We start from the raw sequence: 21,735 nt of genomic DNA, 5'->3' as shown, positions 1-21,735 counted from the left end.
CCTGTGCCAGGGATGCAGAACTCCTCTGGAGCTCTGTAGTAATGAAACACTGTTCTTCTGCCACTCTAATTCCAGTTGACTTACCCTCTAGAATACGATTGATTTTGTTTTGTTTTGTATTGTTCTGTTTGTCCTTTTCCTACAAAAAACAATGCACTTACTCACATTGACCTGAAGGATATTCCAAGTATGTGATTTAGTAACAAACCTGGGTAAGCTACAGCTAAACCAAATAGAAAAGCCCTTTACTTTCTAAGCAAAGTAAAGGCATAGGTGATGCAGTGCTGGTCTGGCCCGGACAGAGAGCTGGTCTGGCCCGGATGTGGTGCTGATCTGGACCGGATGTGGTGCTGATCTGGTAGATCCATGCTACATCCAGGCTACAATCAGAGTGATTATTATTGTATTGTGGATTGCTGAGAGTAGATCACCCAATCAGAGTGATCATTATTGTAAGTGTGGATTGCTGAGTGTAGATCACCCAATCAGAGTGATTATTATTGTAAGTGTGGATTGCTGAGTGTAGATCACCCAATCAGAGTGATTATTATTATTATTATAAATTTGGAATAGTAAATTAACCAATCAAATAGATTATTGTTTCAAGTGTGGACCACTGAAAGTAGTTCACATAGTCAGACAACTTATTAGAATATATACAGTATGTGGATCTCTGACTGTAGATCACCCAATCAGGCCAATTGTCATTAGGAGTGTGGGGTGCTGACTGTAGATTTCTGACTGTAGATCACCCAATCAGGCCAATTGTTATTAGGAGTGTGGATCGCTGACTGTAGATTTTTGAGTGTGGGGCGCTGGTTTCCAGGTTTAGGAACCTGCCGAGTGTCTCCCTGCCAAGAGAAGTTTTTACCTCACAGCTTCAGGCCTACTGATTCAACTGCTGCATCTCCCTCTATATGTACACATATACTATATACACACACACACACACACACACACACACACACACACACACACACACACACACACACACACACACACACACACACACACACACACACACAGCCTGTTGCAGAGGTAAATTAGGTGCATGCTGCCAAATATGCATAATTACACAGGAGAGAGGCAGTGTATATCCCAGTAGCTATTTCAGGGACAGACAGTCATTTCATTCTATCAACTCAAAACAATAAAACAAGACATAAAGACCTGCTTGCTAATAAAAAGACTCATATTCACTAATCCAATCCATAAAATCCTGCTAGCATTAACAAATGGAATCGTGTCATCTGCCAAGATATAACATAGGTCTATGGGAGCAAAGACCAGACGACACTCAGGGTTATTCATAGCTATCATTTGTGTGCTGTGAATGGGAGAATGTGCACTCTTAGCAAACTCAGTTAGACCCAAGAAGGTCAGACAGATTGGAGCTTGAGAGAGAGAGAGAGAGAGAGAGAGAGAGAGAGAGAGAGAGAGAGAGAGAGAGAGGGAGACATCATCCCCAGGAATGGAGAATATGTCCTTAAAATTAAATTTCAGTGTTCATTTGAAAGACTGGAAATATCACATATCATTTTTCAACATACATCATCATTCATGACCCCATTCAAAGCTCATGATCACATGTTGCCATCAGTTTGATAAGTGATTTTTTTTTTCTCCCGCTTCTGCTCTTAGCTGAAAATGATTTTTTTGGAAGTGGCAGAACTGGTACTGTATTCTACCTAATATGGCAATCGCTTTGACAGTCCTTTTTCAAAATTCATCTTTTGAACAAGAACTCCGGAGAATATACGATCACTGGCGTAATAGAAAACTGGATAGCGGCACCGCTCTACTGCTCTTCTCTCTGCTCATCATAGCCTACTGAGTTTTCTCAAAGCAGCTAGCCATATATTTGCACCCACGGAGTCATTCCTCATCAAGAAGAAAATAAATAAATAACCAAATGAATCAAATAAATAAATATAGAAACGATGACAGTGGTCACCCTTGTAGGTGTGCACTGCTGTGATTATTCATCCTGACGAAACACCCAGAGTAGCTGCTCTGGTGGGAAAGTGAGGAGGATTATTTTTTTTTATTTTTGTTTTATTCTATTCCATGTGAGAAACAAGGCCTGTGTGTAGGCCACTGACATACAGGTCTCGCCTCTGGTGAAGTGCTTCATGTTTCCCAGAATAGCCACAGCATCTGTGATGTTTCAATCTGACACTTTTTATTGGGTGGGGGCAAAAACATGACTTGACAGTATGTGTGGAACTGAATTGCACCTCGCAGTGCATTGTTGGGATCTGTGTGCACTGCAATGAAAGAAGAAAGAGTACAGCCCACTGTTTTCTGCTTATTTTAGATTGTCGATTTCTTCCTGTTTCTTAAAAGTGGACCAACCCAGATACAAGCATTCTATAGATCAGACCAGGGCAGCATCCTTCCCAAAGAAAGCTTTTATAACGAAATTATTATAGATTCTCTTATAAATAGTATAAAGTAGTAATAGTAGTATTTTCTTATTCCTATACCTAATAAACCAGGCTGCATACACGATGTGTTGGTTACAGTGCAAGATAACATAAATTGAGACAAAAGGAAGGACTTTTTTTTACTGTAATCAACTTTTGGTACCCGCACCTGTGCCCACATTGGATGTGTATGTGAATCCATTTTAGAACACACTTGGCAAACTGCTGCATGTGAGAAGACCTCAGTGTTATTTCACATAGAGCAGCTGATCCTGAGACTGCTGCGATGAATATGGGGACTGTGTGTAGGCACTGATAATGACAGACTGACAGTGGAACTACACAGGGCCTGGCAGCTGACTGCAGAACAGCACCGTGCTGGATCTGGCTAGCATTTGGCCTGGATCTGGCCCCGATCTGACGTGTCATGAATTACAGGGTGTTGTGACGGTACTGATAATGTGGAGTCAGTTTAACGGTACATATCCACAGTCCCAGGCAGCTAACTCTAGAATTGTTCTGGCCTCATTTGACATGACATGAATGACCGGGTTGGACCTGTGTGACGGCACTGATTTCATGGAGACAGATTAAAAGTACAGATCCACAGGCCCGATTGTCCTGGTCTGATCTGACGCAACACGAATGAAAGGATGAAGTGACTGCACTCATAATATGGACAGATCCACAGACCCACATCTAGCACAGATCTGGCATGTCATTAAAAAAGAGAATGGTGTGTATACATACTGATAGTGTGGAGCCAGACTGACAATGTAGCTCCACAGTCCACCCTCTAGAACTGAGCTCCACACTTTAGAACTGAGCTCCACATTCTAGAACTGAGCTCCACATTCTAGAACTGAGCTCCACACTCTAGAACTGTGTGGCTTGGATTTGGGCCGGACCTGACACAGCAATGTGATGGCACTAATACTAGGAAGCCAGCCTCCCTGTGGCACTCCACACGTAACAGTAGCCAGTGGGTATAGTGCTGTGCAGTGAGTAGTAGACATGTAGCAGACATTAAGAGACATGCTAGTGAATAACGCTAGCACCCATGGGTTTTAGCCTCCTTGCTAGCATGACCGCCTCCCATGCCCAATGTTGCTAGTTTCAGTCCAGTGCAGGACTGTGCCTGTCCACACACCACAGGATACACGTGTTCCCAGGCAGCTGAAGCTCTGAGGCTTAGCAGCAGCAGCCAGCCTGGGGATGACCTGAGCCCTGGGAAAAGGCCCAGGCCTGTGATTAATGCTGCCCCCCCAAATGATGAGAGGATAAAAGAGGAGGGCTAAATGGACCTGGGAGGGATTGGTTTGGACCGGCACGCAGTGGCTTTTCTTTCTCTTTCTCTTTCTCTTTCTCTTTCTCTTTCTCCCTCACACGGACCTCAAGAGCTCAGGTGTCTCTGACGGTCATGTAACGCTGAAGCTTGCATGAGGGGGGCTGAGTGAGTTGGTCACTTTGCATTTACACAGAAGGCTAAATAAGAGCCTGTAAAAAAGACTGTGATTAATATGCTGGCTCTGATCATTGTATGGATAACCACAAAGGTTTCACAGATAACACTGGTTGCCAAAGAGGGTTTTAAAATTCAAATGACATTCAAATATACAAGCTTACATGATTCAAATGAAATCCTCAACTATTAATACAGTTATCTAAAGCTGCACTAAGCCATTTACCTACATTTGAAAAAATAGTTTATCATTAAAATACAAACCTTAAAACCTCTCATAATGTTGATCATTCTGGATTTGCCCTTGATTAACCAAATAAGAGGTTAGGTCCACAATCCTGCTCTCTTCAGACAGAATCAGTGAATGGGTCTGGGTCAGCCCTCCTTACATGAAGGTCAAACCCATTTAATCAAAGTTTGGGCCATCTTAGCCACTAGCACTAATAAATGAAGACTTCACATTAAACGACAAGTGCTTCAGTGCTGTGTGTGTGTGTGTGTGTGTGTGTGTGTGTGTGTGTGTGTGTGTGTGTGTGTGTGTGTGTGTGTATGCTTGTGTGTGTATCTGAGAGAGAGAGAGAGAGAGAGAGAGAGAGAGAGCGAGCGAGAGAGAGAGAATATGAGTGTAAGTGTGTGTGTGTGTGTGCATGGATGTACAAGTGTGTGCATGGATGTGCAAGTGTGAGTCTGTCTGTGTGTGTGTGTGTGTGTGTGTGTGTGTGTGTGTGTGTGTGTGTGTGTGTGTGTGTGTGTGTGTGTGTGTGCGTGTTTAGGCGAAAGGATCAGGGGAGGGTGGTAGATCCTGATTTGACTTTTAAATTTGGTTTGCTGTTAAGTGCCAGTCTGGCATAAGGACGTGGGATTAGAGAAATTAAATTGCCATCCGAGAGAGTGTGTGATGAGCTTTGACTTTTTCGCCTCGGATTAGCGAACTTTGCACTTTGTAAGCAGTCCACGAGAGGTGGAAACAAAGCTGTTGTTCGGGCCTCAAGCACGATGGGAAATATGTTCTGTCAAAGAGCCTAGCTTACCACACAAACATGTACATCCCAGAAGACTCAATGGCACAGCCAGGACAGCATCCTCTATGGTGCAACAACCCCATCACAATCCCTGTGTTCCTCTGGCTCCAGTGGGAAAGCAAGGTGCTAGCAACACCAAGGTCGTACTGATGAAAACGTATATATGTATTTATAAATGTACTGTATTGTGAGTTGTACTTGATAAAGTGTCTGCAAAATGAATAAAAGTAAAATAAAATGTAGTCCATGAGAAAATGGTTGGCTCATGGATGTAGTTATTGGGTGACACTGATACCGTGGCTTCCTGCCTTGCTTGATCAGTTACTCCTCGCCACAAACAACTAATAGTAGCATTAGTCCTGGTTAAAGGCAAAAAAAAAGCTTTTATGAACATTTTAAACCAATAGCCAGGCAAGAAGTTATCTTATAGAAAGGAACCGCATAATTCTGCAGCATAGATCACTGCACGTTACATTTACAATGGAGCTCCCATAGCCTGCACTGGGCCATTCATCAGGACCAATTACAGCTCGCAATCCATCCTCGGATTTGTCTGAATAAGCCTGATGAGGCCAGAACAAATGGATCCTACCTGATCCACAGCACATCTGCGTACAGATGAGAGGGGGGAAACGCATTCGATTTATATGGACACAACTGCAGAGTGAAAAGAGAGGCAACTCTCAACCAGTCATATGTACAGGATGACAAGACGAATGAAAAAGCCCTGTACTTCAGCGAGGGTACTACTTAACTGCATGCGTCTTTAGCTAAAGAGGACTAGACACTGAGCGAGCGGATGACAGTGATGTACGACTAAGGATAGAGTCGCGTGGCTCAATCAAGGAAACGCTTAAAGTGCTCAAGATAAAAGTGCATTGACTCAACAGGAAGGAATTTCACCAGATAACGATTCCTTCATTACGCCTGCCTTTTCTTCTTCAACAATAAAAACAATTACCATTATCATCCCCCCCCCCCCCCCCCCAAAGTCCTCACAAGGACACGGTTGCAGTCTGTACGCTCATTGTTACAGACAGTAGAAACACTAGGGTGATCCCAGTGTAAAATGGCTAACTGGTCCAACAATGACTCAATTGTTCTCTAATGCGATGCTTTTGTTTCACGCAGTATAATGGCCGAGGATAACACACACCATTATAACACATATTCTCAATGTACAGTCTAGTGATGATGGGGGTGGAAAGAGAGGCTAACTCCCACCCAACTGACAACCCCCTCCCCCCCTTCCCCACACACCCCACAAAAGGACAACGGTTAGACAAGTTAATCTATCCTCAGTGGAGCTTCAACAGCACATAGCATGGGGTTTGCGGTTTGCAGCAGATGGTCATATCTGCTTAACCGTTCATATGAAACCCTTTAATGTCAACGGTGCCTCATGATAAATGCCTAGACACAGGACTGTATGTATGTAAATCTCACACAACATATACAGTATAATTCACACTGAGGATTGTGTGATCATAAAATTTTTAGATTAACATACCGACATCAAAACTGGGTCATCATAAACCACATCAAGTAAAGTCATAGTCCATGACTACAAGTCACTTGAGGACACAATTATTAACCTTCACATTAACACTTTGGTTGAAGGCTAAATAGTCTTTATGTTCTGGTTATGCTTACTATGATTATTTAAGCTCTTCTTCTAATAACACACACACTCACTACTTACTGTTAAAAAAAATAAATCCAGTGACATTCCCTTTCGATACTGCAATATGATCAAATACATCCCATCATTATCTCTCCCTCCTGAAACAGTTTCTCACTGAGCAGATGTCAGAAACATTGTAAATAATGCCTCTGAATAACACACACAGTGTATAAGAAGCAGCTAGAAAACATGCTGAGGATGGATAGAACAGCGCAGGGCTGAAAGATGAGAAACAGTTATCGATAAATATACAGTGACGTCCACACTAGTCCTGCAGTATTACCGATGACAAATCAGCCAGTGAGTCTGTATATGTTGGCCATTGTCTCTTGGGATCTCCATACAGTAGGCTACAATAATTATATGTCCAACAAAACATATAATTTAAGGTCCACAGAAACTTCTAAATACAAGTACATACCAAGTAACAAGTACATATTTCTGAGCGTGCAAATGGATAACGTGTTTCTTCTCTGGTCTGGCATTTTAATCTAAATCCTCACTAGCTGGGTTTCCATCCAACTCATTCGCATATTTTAAGCGCATTCATGAAAATTTGGCTAAAGAAAATGCAAGTCTGTGCGAGTTTCCATCCGCTGTGTAAGGCAAATTAAAAATGGACCCTCTCCTAATCAAGGCAGGAGTTGTGAGCAGCTGTGGGATCAAAAATCAAAGGATGTCAGTACAACTTTAACAGAAAATACCTAATGAAATGGCAAAAAAAAACAAGTAAACCCGTCTCCATCAACCTTTGTTGCATTATATCCAATGCTGACTGGGAGTTAATCCACTGCCTTCTAGCGAATTGGTTTTTTATTCGACTTACTCAACTTTTTCGATGAAAATATTATGCAAATTTCAAACGATTCCAGTTAGGATTTCCTGTTCAAATGGTAAAAATTCACATTAAAAAGTTGGATGTAAACCCAGCTGCTGTCTAGCTGGGACCGTAAATGCTGTTGTATTTCTTATCTAAAATGACCATGTGTGCATGAATGTCAAAATGTCAAACGAAGAAATGTATCATGAACTTTCTAAACATTAAGCAGTCAATGTTTACACTGTAATTCTTCAACACTACAATACTTTTCAGAGGGTATTCACTTCATCTGAATAACCTCAGTATATCTGGCACAAGCATGACCCAAACACAAGATCAAAATAAGGACAAAACTAAAAGGGCAAATGATGTCCAATATAAGCTTGGACATACTGTAGCTGTGAGGGCACTGTGCTGTACCTGTCTTTCTCTCCAAACACAAGTAGAGGGGGGAACAGGGAGAATGACAAACAGCCGGGCCGAGGTGCTGTTCTTAACGGCAGTCTGGCCTGAGCCACTTGGCTTTCCTCTCTCAACAGAGAGAAGGAAAGAGACAGAGAGAGAGAGAGAGAGAGAAAGAGAGAGCGAGAGAGAGAGAGAGAGAGAGAGAGAGAGAGGAAGCTCATCCTACAGCTCGAGAGTATTGATCCGTGAATCCAAGACGACACTTGCTCAAAAAAAATAAAAAATCGGAGGCAGCTAGCCCCCACTGTACCGTTGGGCCGATTCAGTCAACTAAGATATATAAAAAAAATGGGCTGTGCATAAAACATGAAAGCCAGTGAACTGTCTTGTCTTTTTTTTTCATCTCTTTTCTTTTGACTGCAGCCTTGAATGGGAGCTCCAGACCCTGTTCTAATAGTTACGGTTCATTTCAGAGCAATTTCTGTACAGAGGAAATGAGAATGACAAACACTAGCTCAAATAGCCATGCACGAAGGTAATACTGGTGTCATGGCTGCACAGGAGCCCCACCACTGCAGCATTGAACCCATGGGGAAGGACATAACTTAGATGTGTGAAGGCTCACAAAAACATACAAACTTGCAACTGAACAATATGTGTACGATTGTACATCATGGTGCAGGATTTCTAGACACACAACCCAGTTAGGACATGAGAAACTAGCTTATAACATTAGCTTATAACACTTATAACACTATAACACAAGGATCAACAAGGGGCAAATCATTGGGGGACATTGAACATTAAAAAAAACAATATCCAGAAAGACACCCTGGGTTCAAATTTCAGCCATGGGCAATAAGCAGAGTCTGTCCGGTATGATCTGCATTGAGCTGAACCGCCCATGTTTGCAATTAGGATCTTGCTCTAGGTATTGAATTAGCTAAATAATTTTTCTAAGTTATCAAATTAGCTTCAGTTGATTTTGCTCATTGCTCGTTGCTTTGCTCATTTCCAGTCCATGAAATTAAGGCCCACAATTTCTAAAAAAGGGGGGGGGGGGGGGGGTAATTACTTCCAATGGTGGTACCACAACAGTGAGAGAGAGGCTAAGTTAAAAGGCATAAAAACCAACAAATGGTGTGTTAGATTGAAAGTTGTTGGCATATACACCTGAAACACAACTGACCCTTCTACACAAATAATGCAGTCACACAAAGCATGAATGTTTACACAAGTATGCACTGTAATGGTCATAAACAAAGGTTTTCAAAGATGCCTAAAAAACTGCTGTAGGCCAATTGAAACTTACAGTTGTTACTTTATTTTTTCTGCCTCACAGTAAATGGATGGATTTGAATTGGATTTTATGATGTTTGGCAGGTAAAATGCAAAGGCAAAGGACTTATTCCAATGGAATCACCTTTTCAGTATATTCATATGAATTAAAGGAAGCGCCATGTAAAGCAGCATCTGACAAAGCGTCTCTTTCCAGCAACTATTCCTGCCCCCAACTGGATTTGGAATTTCTCAATGGACTAATGTCTCAGCATATTTTTCTCTGTTGTTTTCCTTTTAAATGCTCGTAGCAGTCAAAAGGCAACTGGAAGATAGTGATTTAAAGACCTGTTCAACTGTTTCACCGGATAACCGGATAAGGAAAATAAACTCAAACTAAAACATCATTCAGCTGTGTACGTTTCGTTGCATTGCGACCAACATAGTAGACAAACAAAAGCTGGGACGTTTTGGGTACTGTTACTGTATGAAGCCATTTCATGTGTTGACACATCTTTGTTTGTCTATGAAATATTGACATTCACTTTTTTTTGACAACACAACTGTTGAAAAATATTTTTGTCCAGCAACATTTAATTATAGTAGGCTACTCTGTTTTAAAGGATACGCATACGCATAAAGGAAGGAACAAACATTATCAAACTAAGGTTACAAACTAATCTGACGTGAGACGCACCTTATTGATGATGGTTATATTTTGTTATTGAACATCATTTACTTCACAATTCATATGGGAAAGCGTATTCGTATAAGCGAAGTGCAAATATAATCTAAACGTTTCTACTCCGCTTCATTTTCTGAAGGAAGTTCACGTCAAGATAACAGCCTATGAAGCAATTTAACCTTTTTGCATTCAGATGCTGCCTGCTGCTGCTGAAACAATTCACTTTAGTGGCCACTGTAAGTGTCACTTACCCCCAATTTCTTACTCCGTATTTTCACGTAGCCTTGTTTCACTATGTCATTGAAGTTAGAAGCCATGGTAACAGGTTTACGTCCCTTTTTTCTTGTTTCGCCTCCTCCTCCAGAAGTCTGCCTAGCATTCAGAGACCACAGACAACCTGCCTCCTGTGTCAGCGTTCGGGCACCCGGCTCGGGCGGGTCGTTCCATCCGCGGATGGGGAGATGCTGTTCGTCAGCTGATGTGATTCAGTAGCAGCGCGGCTTCCTGGATCACACCATCCTGCTCCCCACGAGGAGGGGGGGTGAAGTGCTAACTGGATATGCGGCTGCACAGTCGATTAGGTTTGCATGAGTTGTTGGGCGATGCTGAATGTGAGAGAAAGTCGAATGTTGGTCATTCTGTACAAGATGTAAGTACCCTTGCTGGAAACACGTAATCACAAAGTCAGTGTTTTCACAGAGAGCTCTTACCTTGTGCTATTTCCACCTAAGTTGAAACAACCAATTAGTGCAAGTAAGAGAATCAGAAGACCATGTCTGAGATCGAATTTCTTGACAGTTGAGAATTCACTGTCTCTGCCAGTTTAGTCCACATTTGCATTCATTGTAGCCTATCCACCAGAATTTTTCCCAGAGACACGTTTTCACAAATTATAAGATGCTTATGAATTACCCAAGGATTTGTTCAAGGTAATTTTTTAAAAGACTCCAAACCACCAACTGCTGTCAAAAATGGAAAAAAAAAATGTAGAAATCTAACCCATCAAAAAAAGGGAAGCAAATCCAAAGATAAAATGAACCCTTTCCAATCTCTCCAAACCCATAGCTCTAAACCTACTAATCCTTGTTTGGGATTGGGAGAATCCATGGTCATAAAAAAACATGACAACCAAAATCCACAGCATTAAAACAGCAGATGGTTCAGGTGTATAGGCATAGGAGCTTTGGGTATGTTAATGAAATGGCAACAGGGGGACAGAGGATTATGCAACGGGTTATATAAACAGGAGGATCAGACCGCAGTCTTGAGTCATTTGCTCAACTGTATTCGCCACTGTTTCGGGTATTTGGGATATAAGTCACATCTGACGCAACAGATGATCCCAACAGACTGAATGATAGATTGATTGTTCATTTCTCAAAGGGTGTTTAGGCAATGAACCACCAGGTTTTGTTCCAGTATTGCTTCGCCAGGTTTTTCCTACTTTACACGTATTGTTACCTACCCACTCCTGATCACAAACACACACACACACACACACACACACACACACACACACACACACACACACACACACACACACACACACACACACACACACACACACACACACACACACACACACACACACACACACACACACACACACACACACACAGAAGATCATATTCTTCCACTCTGCAAGCAATGCAATGAGTCTTTTATTTATTTCATCATGGATGACTGACACTTTGAGAACTCTTATTTGTCAACGTTCCATTTTCTTTCACGGCAGAAATTACAACACCCCTGCCTCTGCCTCTGCAATATCCCCCATGTTTGTCTGGTTGCGAGAAAGCAGAGCAAACAAACAACTCGTCTCTGATATCCGTCATCTCTCTCTTTTTTGGCGCTGTCCTAAAGCTTCAGACCTGCCTCAGCTTCTTCTCCATCTCTTGTGTTCCCCCCTGTATATTAACTGGAAATGTCATCCCGGCTGATGACAGACGACTGTCAGATACCCTCCCCCTTAATTTTCTGTTGATAGCTTTTGTCATTCTAATATATTTACACAGACAAATTCACAGCCCTCTCAGTCATAACTCTTTAGCCACAGTAAAGAAACATTTCTAAGAGACGGATGGAGAGAGAGAGAGAGAGATAGAGAGAGAGAGAAAACAACATTGATTGAATAAAAAAAATTTGATAGGAATTATAAATGTTGTTATGGAAGCTCTAAATCCACATATAAAGAAAATGAATCATTTGGGCATTTCATCTCACAGTGGCTTGTCATAGTTCCTATTTGTCATACCTACTCTACATGACAATCCATGTCTTATGTGTCCGCAGTGATTTATATAGCAATTTAAACTTCACTCCGAGGGAACTGCGACATTCAATTGAGTAGCCTAGCATTTGCAGACCACACACCAACCCAGCGTCCACCTCTTTTACATGTGCTTGACACTGATAGCAGCAGGCCTGTCTTGCGGTAGAATATTGATATCATCTGTGTATTGCGGGTTGGCCCCCTTTGTGCTTTGTCTTGTGTGCTTTCAATTACACATGTGGGTAAATAATTAATAGATTGGAAAAGAAAAAAAGCTTAGACTATATGCCTCGTAAGCAATTAGATATGGGCCCATGCTGTCAGAGTTATGGTAATGTCTGAGGGCTAGTGAGTGCTTTTTATTGTGCTTCACATGGGGCAGATGTGAAAATGAGCACGTTGGGACTTGGGTTTGATTAAATGTCAGTGCCTTCAGGATCGAAAGGAGGAACGAGGTGAAAAGAGGAGAGGGAGACAGGGAGTGAGAGAAAAGGTGAGAGAGATGTAGATAAAGGGAGAGAGTGGAATGGAGTGGGGTGGGGGGGTGGGGGGGGGGGCAGAAAGATAGCAAGAGAGGGAAATGGATATAGAGAGATGGTGGAAGGGTGGATGAGAGCGAGAGAGAGCGAGAGGGAGAAAGTGAAAGTAAGACAGTGGTGGAGGAAGAGAGAAAGAGAGCATGAGGGGTAGATTGAGATAGATGGAGGGAGAGAGAGGTAGAAAAAGAGTGAGAAAGGGAGGATAAAAGGATCAGGGTTAATGTCGGCTCCTTGGCCCTTCACAGAGGACGCTGGGTGAGTAGGAGAGGCTGGCTATGGCACAGAAATCGCCCCGGGTCCCCTCTGTCATATTTATGATTTACTCATAAGCATTAAATGAGGAATGGTTTGCAGCCATCTTTGTCCTTCACTCTTTGCATTATCTTAATAAAAATAAATATCACTGAATTGCCTGCTCTGAGACAATTACACAGTGAAGGACATTCATGTGGTTTGAAATAGTTAAGAGAGGTTTTTTGGCATGATCGTGAATTTGTCACTTTCCTTGTATACACAGCGAAATTTCTATAATCTGCAGTATTCCAGACACATTTATGTGAAATTGGCTTTTTCAGACCATGTCGTGAAATTATAAAATGACCTTTATTTTGCTCATTTGTGGTGAAGTATTTTATGAACCTATTAAATGGAATTATTAAGGAGCCCCACTAAAATGTTACGCCATTTTCATGCTCTCGTCTAAAAAATTTCAGCTCGGCCTGAAATCCGATGAGAAACTTTATGGATGTGCAGACTCTTCCTCGGCTGAGGCTGGCTGGCAAAAAGTGCCTCGGGAGAAAGCTCTGGAATGGAGGAGCCAGTGACTGGAGCGTGGGGATCCAGATGGCGATATGAAGTTCAGTGTGATAAATTTGGGCTCATGTTGTCAGGGTGGAATCCGAAGGCCCTTTCCCTAGGGTGTCAATAGTTCTGCTGCAGTCACCTTCTCCACGCGAACACAGGAAGGAAGTAGCAGAGTGTGAATGACCCAGTACACACATACGCATCCAGGGCGGCCATCTAGGTATTCCGTTATTCTAAACATAGAGCATGTGTCAGTGAGAAATATATGACAACCACAAGCGCAAACACCAGAGACCTGCTCTCGGAAAGTACCCCAGAAATACCTAATATAAATACATATAAATATTTGATACCTTGTTGATATGAATGCAGTTTGTGTAAGGAAATAAAAAAAACCTGGAAAGTAACTGTGTATTATTATTAATTCAACGCAGAATAGTTAATTCACAGATGAATAATTGTTTTGAATTAACAGTGGGAGTGAAAAGTCGCATTGTGGTTGTGTAACAGAATTTTAAATGCGAATCCTACATTCTTTGCCAATTTGAAATTTAACTCAAAGGGGAATGAGCTCACAAAATATTGAGCTGATGCAATTGCTAACACGATAAATGAAAACACGTGCTATATACATATGCTCATATCTCATACTGTAGTTTATTATTTGTTGTTACATAACAGATGGACATTGTACACCCATAAACACACCTTAGTTGGTTCTCTCTCATGCAGTGTGCTGGTTAACGTCTGATATCCCAGAATTACACTGTTCCTGATCAGTGCATAAATTAGACCAGTTTTCCTAACGGTCAGGATCTTTGGAACCTAGCCAGGTGAAGGCTAGCCTATAGCTCTCCTGGTTAGTTTTTGCCAGGATTATAGTCTGGGGATAAGTGAAGTGGGACTGTTTCCCGAGTAACACTCTGGTACATGGATGGAGCGCAGATTTTAAATATACACACACCATATAATAAATCAACCTGGCCACATTTCACATCTATGCCACATTTAAGCAGAATAATGACACCATACTGGTCTTACTTCTGCGAGATGTCAATGGGAGACTCACCTGCTCTTATGACTTCAAACCACTTCTCCACTGGCTTCCAGTCACAAGTCTGAATGAAAGGCAAAGTTGTCATCCTCAGAGATACAAAGCGCAACCCTATGGGCTACATCAGCACAATCATTCGTTGCATGTTATGAATCATATATTAGACATATATTGTGTACAGTAACCATATTAATCGGATATTTTTAGATTATTTTATAAACCACAGATTTAGGCGTCTTTGAGTATGAGACAACACGTTTAATTTAGCAACACTGACACCTGCTGTTTAGAAGGAGAACAGTTCTAATAATTAAGTGCAGACTGTTTTGGCCTTGTTAGTACATAACTCAGAGAGTGAAGGGCAGGGGGTCAAATGTGTTTACCTCACTTAATCTTTATCCTGCAGTTCCCTCTTTTCATCGTGACTGACTCACATGTTGCCTTACCATAGGGACACAGTCAGTTATATTGGGGGTCACCCAAATTGTCCTTTAGGGGGCAATGTTGTCCTTCAGGCACTCACTGGGTATCCCATGACTATCCATCAACAAGCCGCCGATGGTCAACAAAAACCGTGACCCTTAGACATTTGTACGACTGTGTAACTGTGTTACATAGGTCATTATTATAAATGTGTCTTGTGATGGTGCAAGAACCATTTAGTGGCATTAACTGAAAGGAAGAATGTTATCTGGAAGGAGATGGGGGAAATCTGGGGATTAAAAAAATAAATCCACCTTCCACCTAAAGATTTCATCTGTGAGTTTAAGTAGAGTGAGTGGAAGAGGGAAGCTTACATTCACTCGACGAAGCGCTACAGTTTTGCTGGCTTTCCACGATTAATCTAACTGGTTTAATATGAAACAGGTGAGATTTGTGTCTCTGTGATTGGACTCCGGTGCCGGTGCCGGTGCCGGAGCCGGGGCCGGTCTGCTCGGGATTTGGCAGTAGCATATGTGCTCCGCGAAGCCACTTCATCAAGACAAAGCCACTCTTTTACATCCACAACGGCTCATGTGTGAGCGCCAGGGAAAAAAGCGACGAAACGAAAGCCCTTCGGTAAACAGAGGTAGGTCGGCCAATGACGTGCGCCAGTAGCGCCAGCCCCTCTCGACTGCGAGCGAGTGGAGGGACACTCGATTTGATCCCATACCCTTCTGTTTGCGCTTCATGCATGTGAGCCTGCTGTAAATCCCTTCTCAAATAACACAGGTCGAGTGAAATGTACTGCACTTGGTCTGTGATATAAGATGGGGTAGAAAGGTTCATTCTGATGCCTTAAGTTTAACTATTTTATAGTTTTTTTGTTGGATCGAACTTTATAGTCTTTTAACATAACTTTATTGGTTGTCCTTATGTTGGTTTTTCCATTCCCTTTTTGCCTCTGATTGCAAACATTTACCATTCTCTACTGCTTCATAATTGTGCTCTTGGACTGACAGCAACTCTTTGAAGCTGAAGCCATTTCCTCCTCTTCTCAGTTCCTGAATAGTGCTCACATCCAAGTCTGCATACACTAAGTTACTTCAGCCATCTTAATGGCCCAAAAGAAGGGCTTAGTTTTCACTGACTTGTCATTTGTAGCAATTTTGAACACTTGACAGTCCATTTTCAAAACAGCATAATGCTTTCAGTGATTGCAGTCGCCACAACTGATGTCTTTGCAGTTTTGTAAATGCTGCATTTTGTCTGTCTGTGCACATAGTGTCTCACGGTATGAACATTGTACATCCATTATTACATTGTACTGTAGTTTGGAACAATGAAACCCTTGCACCGTGTCAAAGTGACAGCCACAGTGTGTCAGTATAGTGTGAAAAATGCCTCATATTTTTACACTATATTTACATTTATTTTAATACTGTATTTTTTTCTCACCAAAGAAAAACCATCCACAGACTGCATTTCTGATTCATGAGAAACGGATTTATCTGGGAAGTGATTTTGCTGAAACACCAACTACTCTGCTCATTTCAAAACTGCCACGGAGGCCAGCCAGAGGAGAACTGGGGAGAAGTGGAACTACCTGGTCAGTAGCGTAAAGAGAGAGCAGGTATTCCCCTCAGGCAGTTCGCTTTGCTTGTTTTAAGAAGCCCTTGTACATGTGGTGCACATCTGAATCCCAACCTTGTAATAGTGCCTCTGACGTCCATTGAAGGAATGCTACATTACTTTCAGTGCAGTCAAATTGAAATGTTTCTGTGTGCTTCATGCCTGTTGTAAAAGTTTATGTCAAATAGTTGAATGAATGACGCTTGTGCATATGTTCAAACGTCTTTTATAATATGATGACGGCAGACGATTTGTGAGTATATGTCTGTATATATGTGTGTGTGTGTGTGTGTGTGTGTGTGTGTGTGTGTGTGTGTGTGTGTTTGTATAGAAGCATAGGATATTGTCCATGCCAATTAAAACTGCATATTTATTTAAATTCTGTAAAAAAAAAAAATCCCTAAAACTCCAGATGCTCTTAAGTCCTCTCACGAAACAGTTGATTATGTTTGGGATTGGAGGGGAAGGGGGCTTAGTACAATTATAACTTCCAATAGTTTTCCTCCAAGAAGTGCCACAACAGAAATTAATCACTATGACAACGGTAAGTTTTTATGAATGTGAAATTGAAAAAACTACACAAAATAAAACACATTTGGTGTGTGGTGTAAGATATTTGTCATAGACTGATTTTGTGTGGTGTTAAGGATCTGTAAAAGAAGAAATGCAATCACAAGCCTTTGAACTAATTTAATTTCTGTGATGTAGTGCGTAAGTCTATGTTTAGTTTTAAATACTTAATAAGAACATAAATTCACTGAAGTGTCAAATTATACTTGCAAAGTGTGCAACTTTAGGTCTGTTTTGACTGCAGGCACTGTAACACAGGCACATACACTCACGCATTCTCTTTCTCTCTCTCTCTCTCTCACACACACACACACACACACACACACACACACACACACACACACACACACACACACACAAAGAACACACACATCACACAACACTTGTTCAAATAAACCACAGGCAGTATAAGAGAAAGACAAGCAGGTACTGTTTCAATAGCCAAAAAAGAAAGCCAGGTTGTAATTAAAGGATATTTTAAATCACTGTCTTAACTTAGATTTGTCAGAGGTTTATGTCTAAAGAACATACACTGCTGAAATAACCCAAATACTATGACTCATTTGGGAACTCGGGTAAATCTTTAAAAGCTCAAAAAGTGGGCACACTGTGTGTGTGTGTGTGTGTGTGTGTGTGTGTGAGACATATTTTTAGCTCTCCAGAGAGGGAAAAATCCCCATCCCCTGTCAACTTTGTGTTAACATCTTAAGCCAAAGAAAAGTCAAGTGTAAGAAGGGCAGACATTACTGCTGGTTACCAGCATATTTCAATGCGGTGCTGACAACTTCTGCAGCAGCCTCAGAGGGCTCCGAAACGTCCAGGGGATGGAGGTAAATATAAAGTAGGCAGGTAAATGAAGAAGTAAATAAAAAAATAAGCTGACAAACAAAAACCCCTCATTGAGAGTGGAGAGAACTCTGTCCAAGTTTATTTGGCTGGAGAGCGGCGGTGTCTTCCTGTCAGCTGTCCCGCTGCGGCTGCCTGTAGGCTTTAGGTTTTAGTGTGCCGTGCCGGGGCAGACTGTCGCCTGCAGTGGTTATTCACAGGTTATTTTCGACAACCCACGGGGGTCACCGTGGAGACCCGCTGTCTGTGGGCTTGTCTTTCACTCACACCCATCTGTCCCTGCACTGTCTGCACAGTGAAAACAGCTGAGTGGGCAGCAGAACCTCTCCTGCCTTGGTCAAGGACAGATTTCAGCTGCCATCTTGGCCCTTGCTGCTATACACAAATTACTATTGCATTGTGAAGACATCATATTCAATACGTGTATGGGTGTAGGTATGTGTGTGTGTGTGTCTTTGTGTGTGTGTGTGTGTGTGTGTGTGAGAGAGAGAGAGAGACAGAGTGTCTGCATGTGTGTGTGTGTGTGTGTGTGTGTGTGTGTGTGTGTGTGTGTGTGTGTGTGTGTGCATGTGTGTGTGTGTGTGTGTGTGTGTGTCTGAGAATGTGTGTGTGTGAGAGAATGTGTGTGTGTGTGTGTGTGTGTGTGTGTGTGTGTCTGTGTGTGTGTGTGTGTGTGTCTGTGTGTGTGTGTGTGTGTGTGTGTGTGTGTGTGTGTGTGTGTGTGTGTGTGCACTCATAAGCATGTGCCCGCATTAACATCAAAGCTGGAAAACTGCCATTCCCTAAAGTGATGGTCCATGAAGGTTATCCCAAGGTCCATTTTCAAATTAAAGGAAGGTTAGCAATACCACTGGGGAACTGGATAGTTCTATGTTATAAAAGGAGAAAAACTGCCAGAGGGAGAAAGGTTAATGACATCCAGTACTGAGCAAATTGTGTTTCTTGACTCATTTTGTCCATTGTTTACACTTCAAAAAAACAACAAATAACAAACAGTGAGCTGCAAGCCTTTCAGCCCTGTGGAAGGTGTCTCACATCTGATGCACAGCAAAGAAGCTGACTCAAGGGGATCCAACAGTTAAACTGGAGTGAGAGGCATTGGGAAATTTCACAGTGGGCAAACGGCTCCTCGGAGTGTCCAACTCAAATGTTATTGTTCACTGAGCTGTGGTCATCTGCTGGGTTTGTTGACATTTCACCAAATGAAAATAAAGAAATCGACTTTAAAGAAAAATAACTGTAAACTCTGTCCTTCTGTAGTGTCTCATCTCAAACTGGAGCTGAAGCCACCGAGCTTGAAGCAGGAGCACTGTTGGTGTTTCTGAAAATGAAAAGAAAGAGACTCTGTCCTCTGCACTCTGCGGCGACTCTGTCGTTCACAAGCTGATGGCACGTCGTGAGTGAGAGAGAGAGCAAGCCAGCGAGAGGCAGAAACGTGATCACAAGACGCAGCCTCTCCCTCTGTGGCACAGGCGGCCCAAGCAGCGGCCAAGACTCAGCGCGTTCAGCTCTTTCAAACCAAAACCAACACACAATGTCACTCTTTGTCTGGCCGCCCGGGGACGCGGCCAGAAGGTGCTAGTAAGTAGTTCCGCACATGAGTATAAGCGCACACATATCTATACCTTCCCCTATATTACAGCGAACCACTTTTTCCCCTCTTCCTTTCACTGGCTTTTTAGGAGCGCTTTAATAAATGTAAAAAGGTGTTTTTTTTTTTCGTCACCTGTTTTGACTGTGCCGTTTAATTGACTCCATGGCCTATATATAGCGTTGCAGCACACCCCAATCAGTAGCGGGACAAATTTATCAAGTTGTTAATCCACGTCATTCCGTGTTAGCAACACTTCACATTACAAGTGTCAGCTACGCAGCCAAAGCCACAATATATTGTGGTCTGCAGCTGCTACCTATGTCGTAATTCTGTCAGACGTCAATATGCCAGAGACCAATTACAGGGGAGTGGGTCGGCAGAATGCAAATGTGAGCTCGATGAGAAGCGATTATTCTGCCCTCCCAACCCACTCCACTCTTCATCAGTTCTTTGGTGGGTTGTCGGCAGGGATGGGGGGGTACAGTCTGTGGTCAGAGATTTGTGCGGGTGGGGGTGTATGAGGGGTTTTAAGAAAACAGAATGCGAAAGAGACACCCAGCACAGAGAGGCCCGCTCCCCTGCAGACAGTTTGCAGGCCCCAGGTCTGGATTGTGTCATGGCAGAGTATCAGTTTTACTGTTAGCTCACCTGGCACACCTCTGATAAAAGCTAGCTTTCCGTTGCAGAAGGAAAAACACATTGTGCAAGCTAGAACCTTCTTGTCTTCTTAGCTATAACCGTCTAGATCTTGTCTTGTTGTCTTGTTGCTGAAATGGAGGAACCCTAGGATCCTCATATGAGGGTGTTTTTGTGCAAGTAATCAACCCTTCAAATGTAAACTTGAGCTGATCTGTTTGGTGGAATGAAAGCTTTTATGCTGACAGATGTCTGTGCTGAAAAGGTTCTAAATAGAACTGTTTGCCCTTTTAAGAATTCATTAAGAACCTTCTTTCCACCAAGAGTGCACTCCAAAAAGCAAAAAGTCCACTTGAATCCTACATACTGTACTGAAGTTTGTTCAGAGAATGGAATTAGAATGAACCCTAGAAACCAGAGGTAATCATATTTCAACTTCAACATTGTAATTGCTGTAGCATGTCAGGAATGAGAGGAGTTAGCATTTTTGCTAGCTTCATTCCAGAACCCTGGAGGGAAATATCACCCTGGCTACCCCAAGGGTGAGAGACCGTAAACACCAGATTAACTTTTCATTCCGGGATTCCAAGATTCCGTGACCATTGTTCTACTTACCACATATTACATTCCGGAATCTTTTTGTAATGGCCTGGTAATCGCATATTTATATAGTGACATAATATTCTGCACAGCTAGAAGATGAATTTAGTTTTTTTGTGCAGTTCTGTTTTACAAGCAGGGCTTCATTCCTTTTTAAAAACCTCAGTAATCAAAGCAGAGGGTTTGGTTGGTGAGTGCCTAATTTAATTTCACTTCCCCAACAATAGTCTGGCAACATACAGAGAAACATGAGCATAGAAAATGGACAACCATCTCATCCTTCTCATAAGCACACATTTGCACAAAGGACTGTTTTTACAGTGGGGGTCAATAACTTGCTATATCATGCTTATTATGCACTTGCAAGAAATTTGACTGCACTCAATTTATGATTCTATCCTATATTTACCTCCCCATAATAAGACAGGCATGTGCTCAAGGACAGTGAAAGATTATTGCTGGGCCAGAAAACAATATGGGGTAAGCTAAAATATTCATTCTCACTAATGTCACCCCACATAAATACATACCTTAAGAGTTTACATGGTTTACATGAGGGACCACCGCAACACGGCTCAGCTTTTAACAAAAACAACACAAACTTAATATTACTCATTTATTCATTACAAAATCAAACATCATAACAAATTGTATGTCATAAAACATGTGAAACACACATGAATACATTATATGCACTGTTATAAATACAACATTTACATTACCAAAAAAACCTAGCCAGAAACATAGCTGTTGAGAGAAAATAGGGATTCATTGGATCTTTAAAGGACAAGAAGGACTTAACAAACACCACAATGTACCTGTTACTCCTGACCAGCAGGAGCATAGAGTAGCCACCACGCCTCTTCCCATGATGCATTTCCACCAGCTCAGTTTCCATGACAGCCATTTTGAAATGGCACACCTGTACATACAGGACATCTGCATGTGTGCAGATCCTGCCACCCCTCCCTACAAATTCCACTAGG

At 42.1% G+C, this 21,735-nt stretch overlaps 1 protein-coding gene across 1 annotated transcript in view; it reads right to left on the bottom strand.

The window, feature by feature from the left end:
• The window catches only part of dok6 (docking protein 6), a gene marked incomplete at both ends in the record, with an annotated part of 36,348 nt that extends 26,249 nt beyond the window's left edge, over positions 1–10,099 (bottom strand). Inside the window, one exon of the mRNA XM_080855189.1 lies at positions 10,034–10,099. Within this exon, the coding sequence (XP_080711315.1) occupies positions 10,034–10,099 (66 nt within the window). The remainder of the gene's footprint in view (positions 1–10,033) is intronic.
• Between the last annotated feature and the right edge of the window lie 11,636 nt (positions 10,100–21,735).

This window comes from Sprattus sprattus, assembly GCF_963457725.1.
Source record: "Sprattus sprattus genome assembly, chromosome: 17".
Taxonomy (NCBI): Eukaryota; Metazoa; Chordata; class Actinopteri; order Clupeiformes; family Clupeidae; genus Sprattus; species Sprattus sprattus.
Note: the sequence above shows the minus strand (reverse complement) of the source record. Positions and strands in the feature narration are given on the sequence as shown.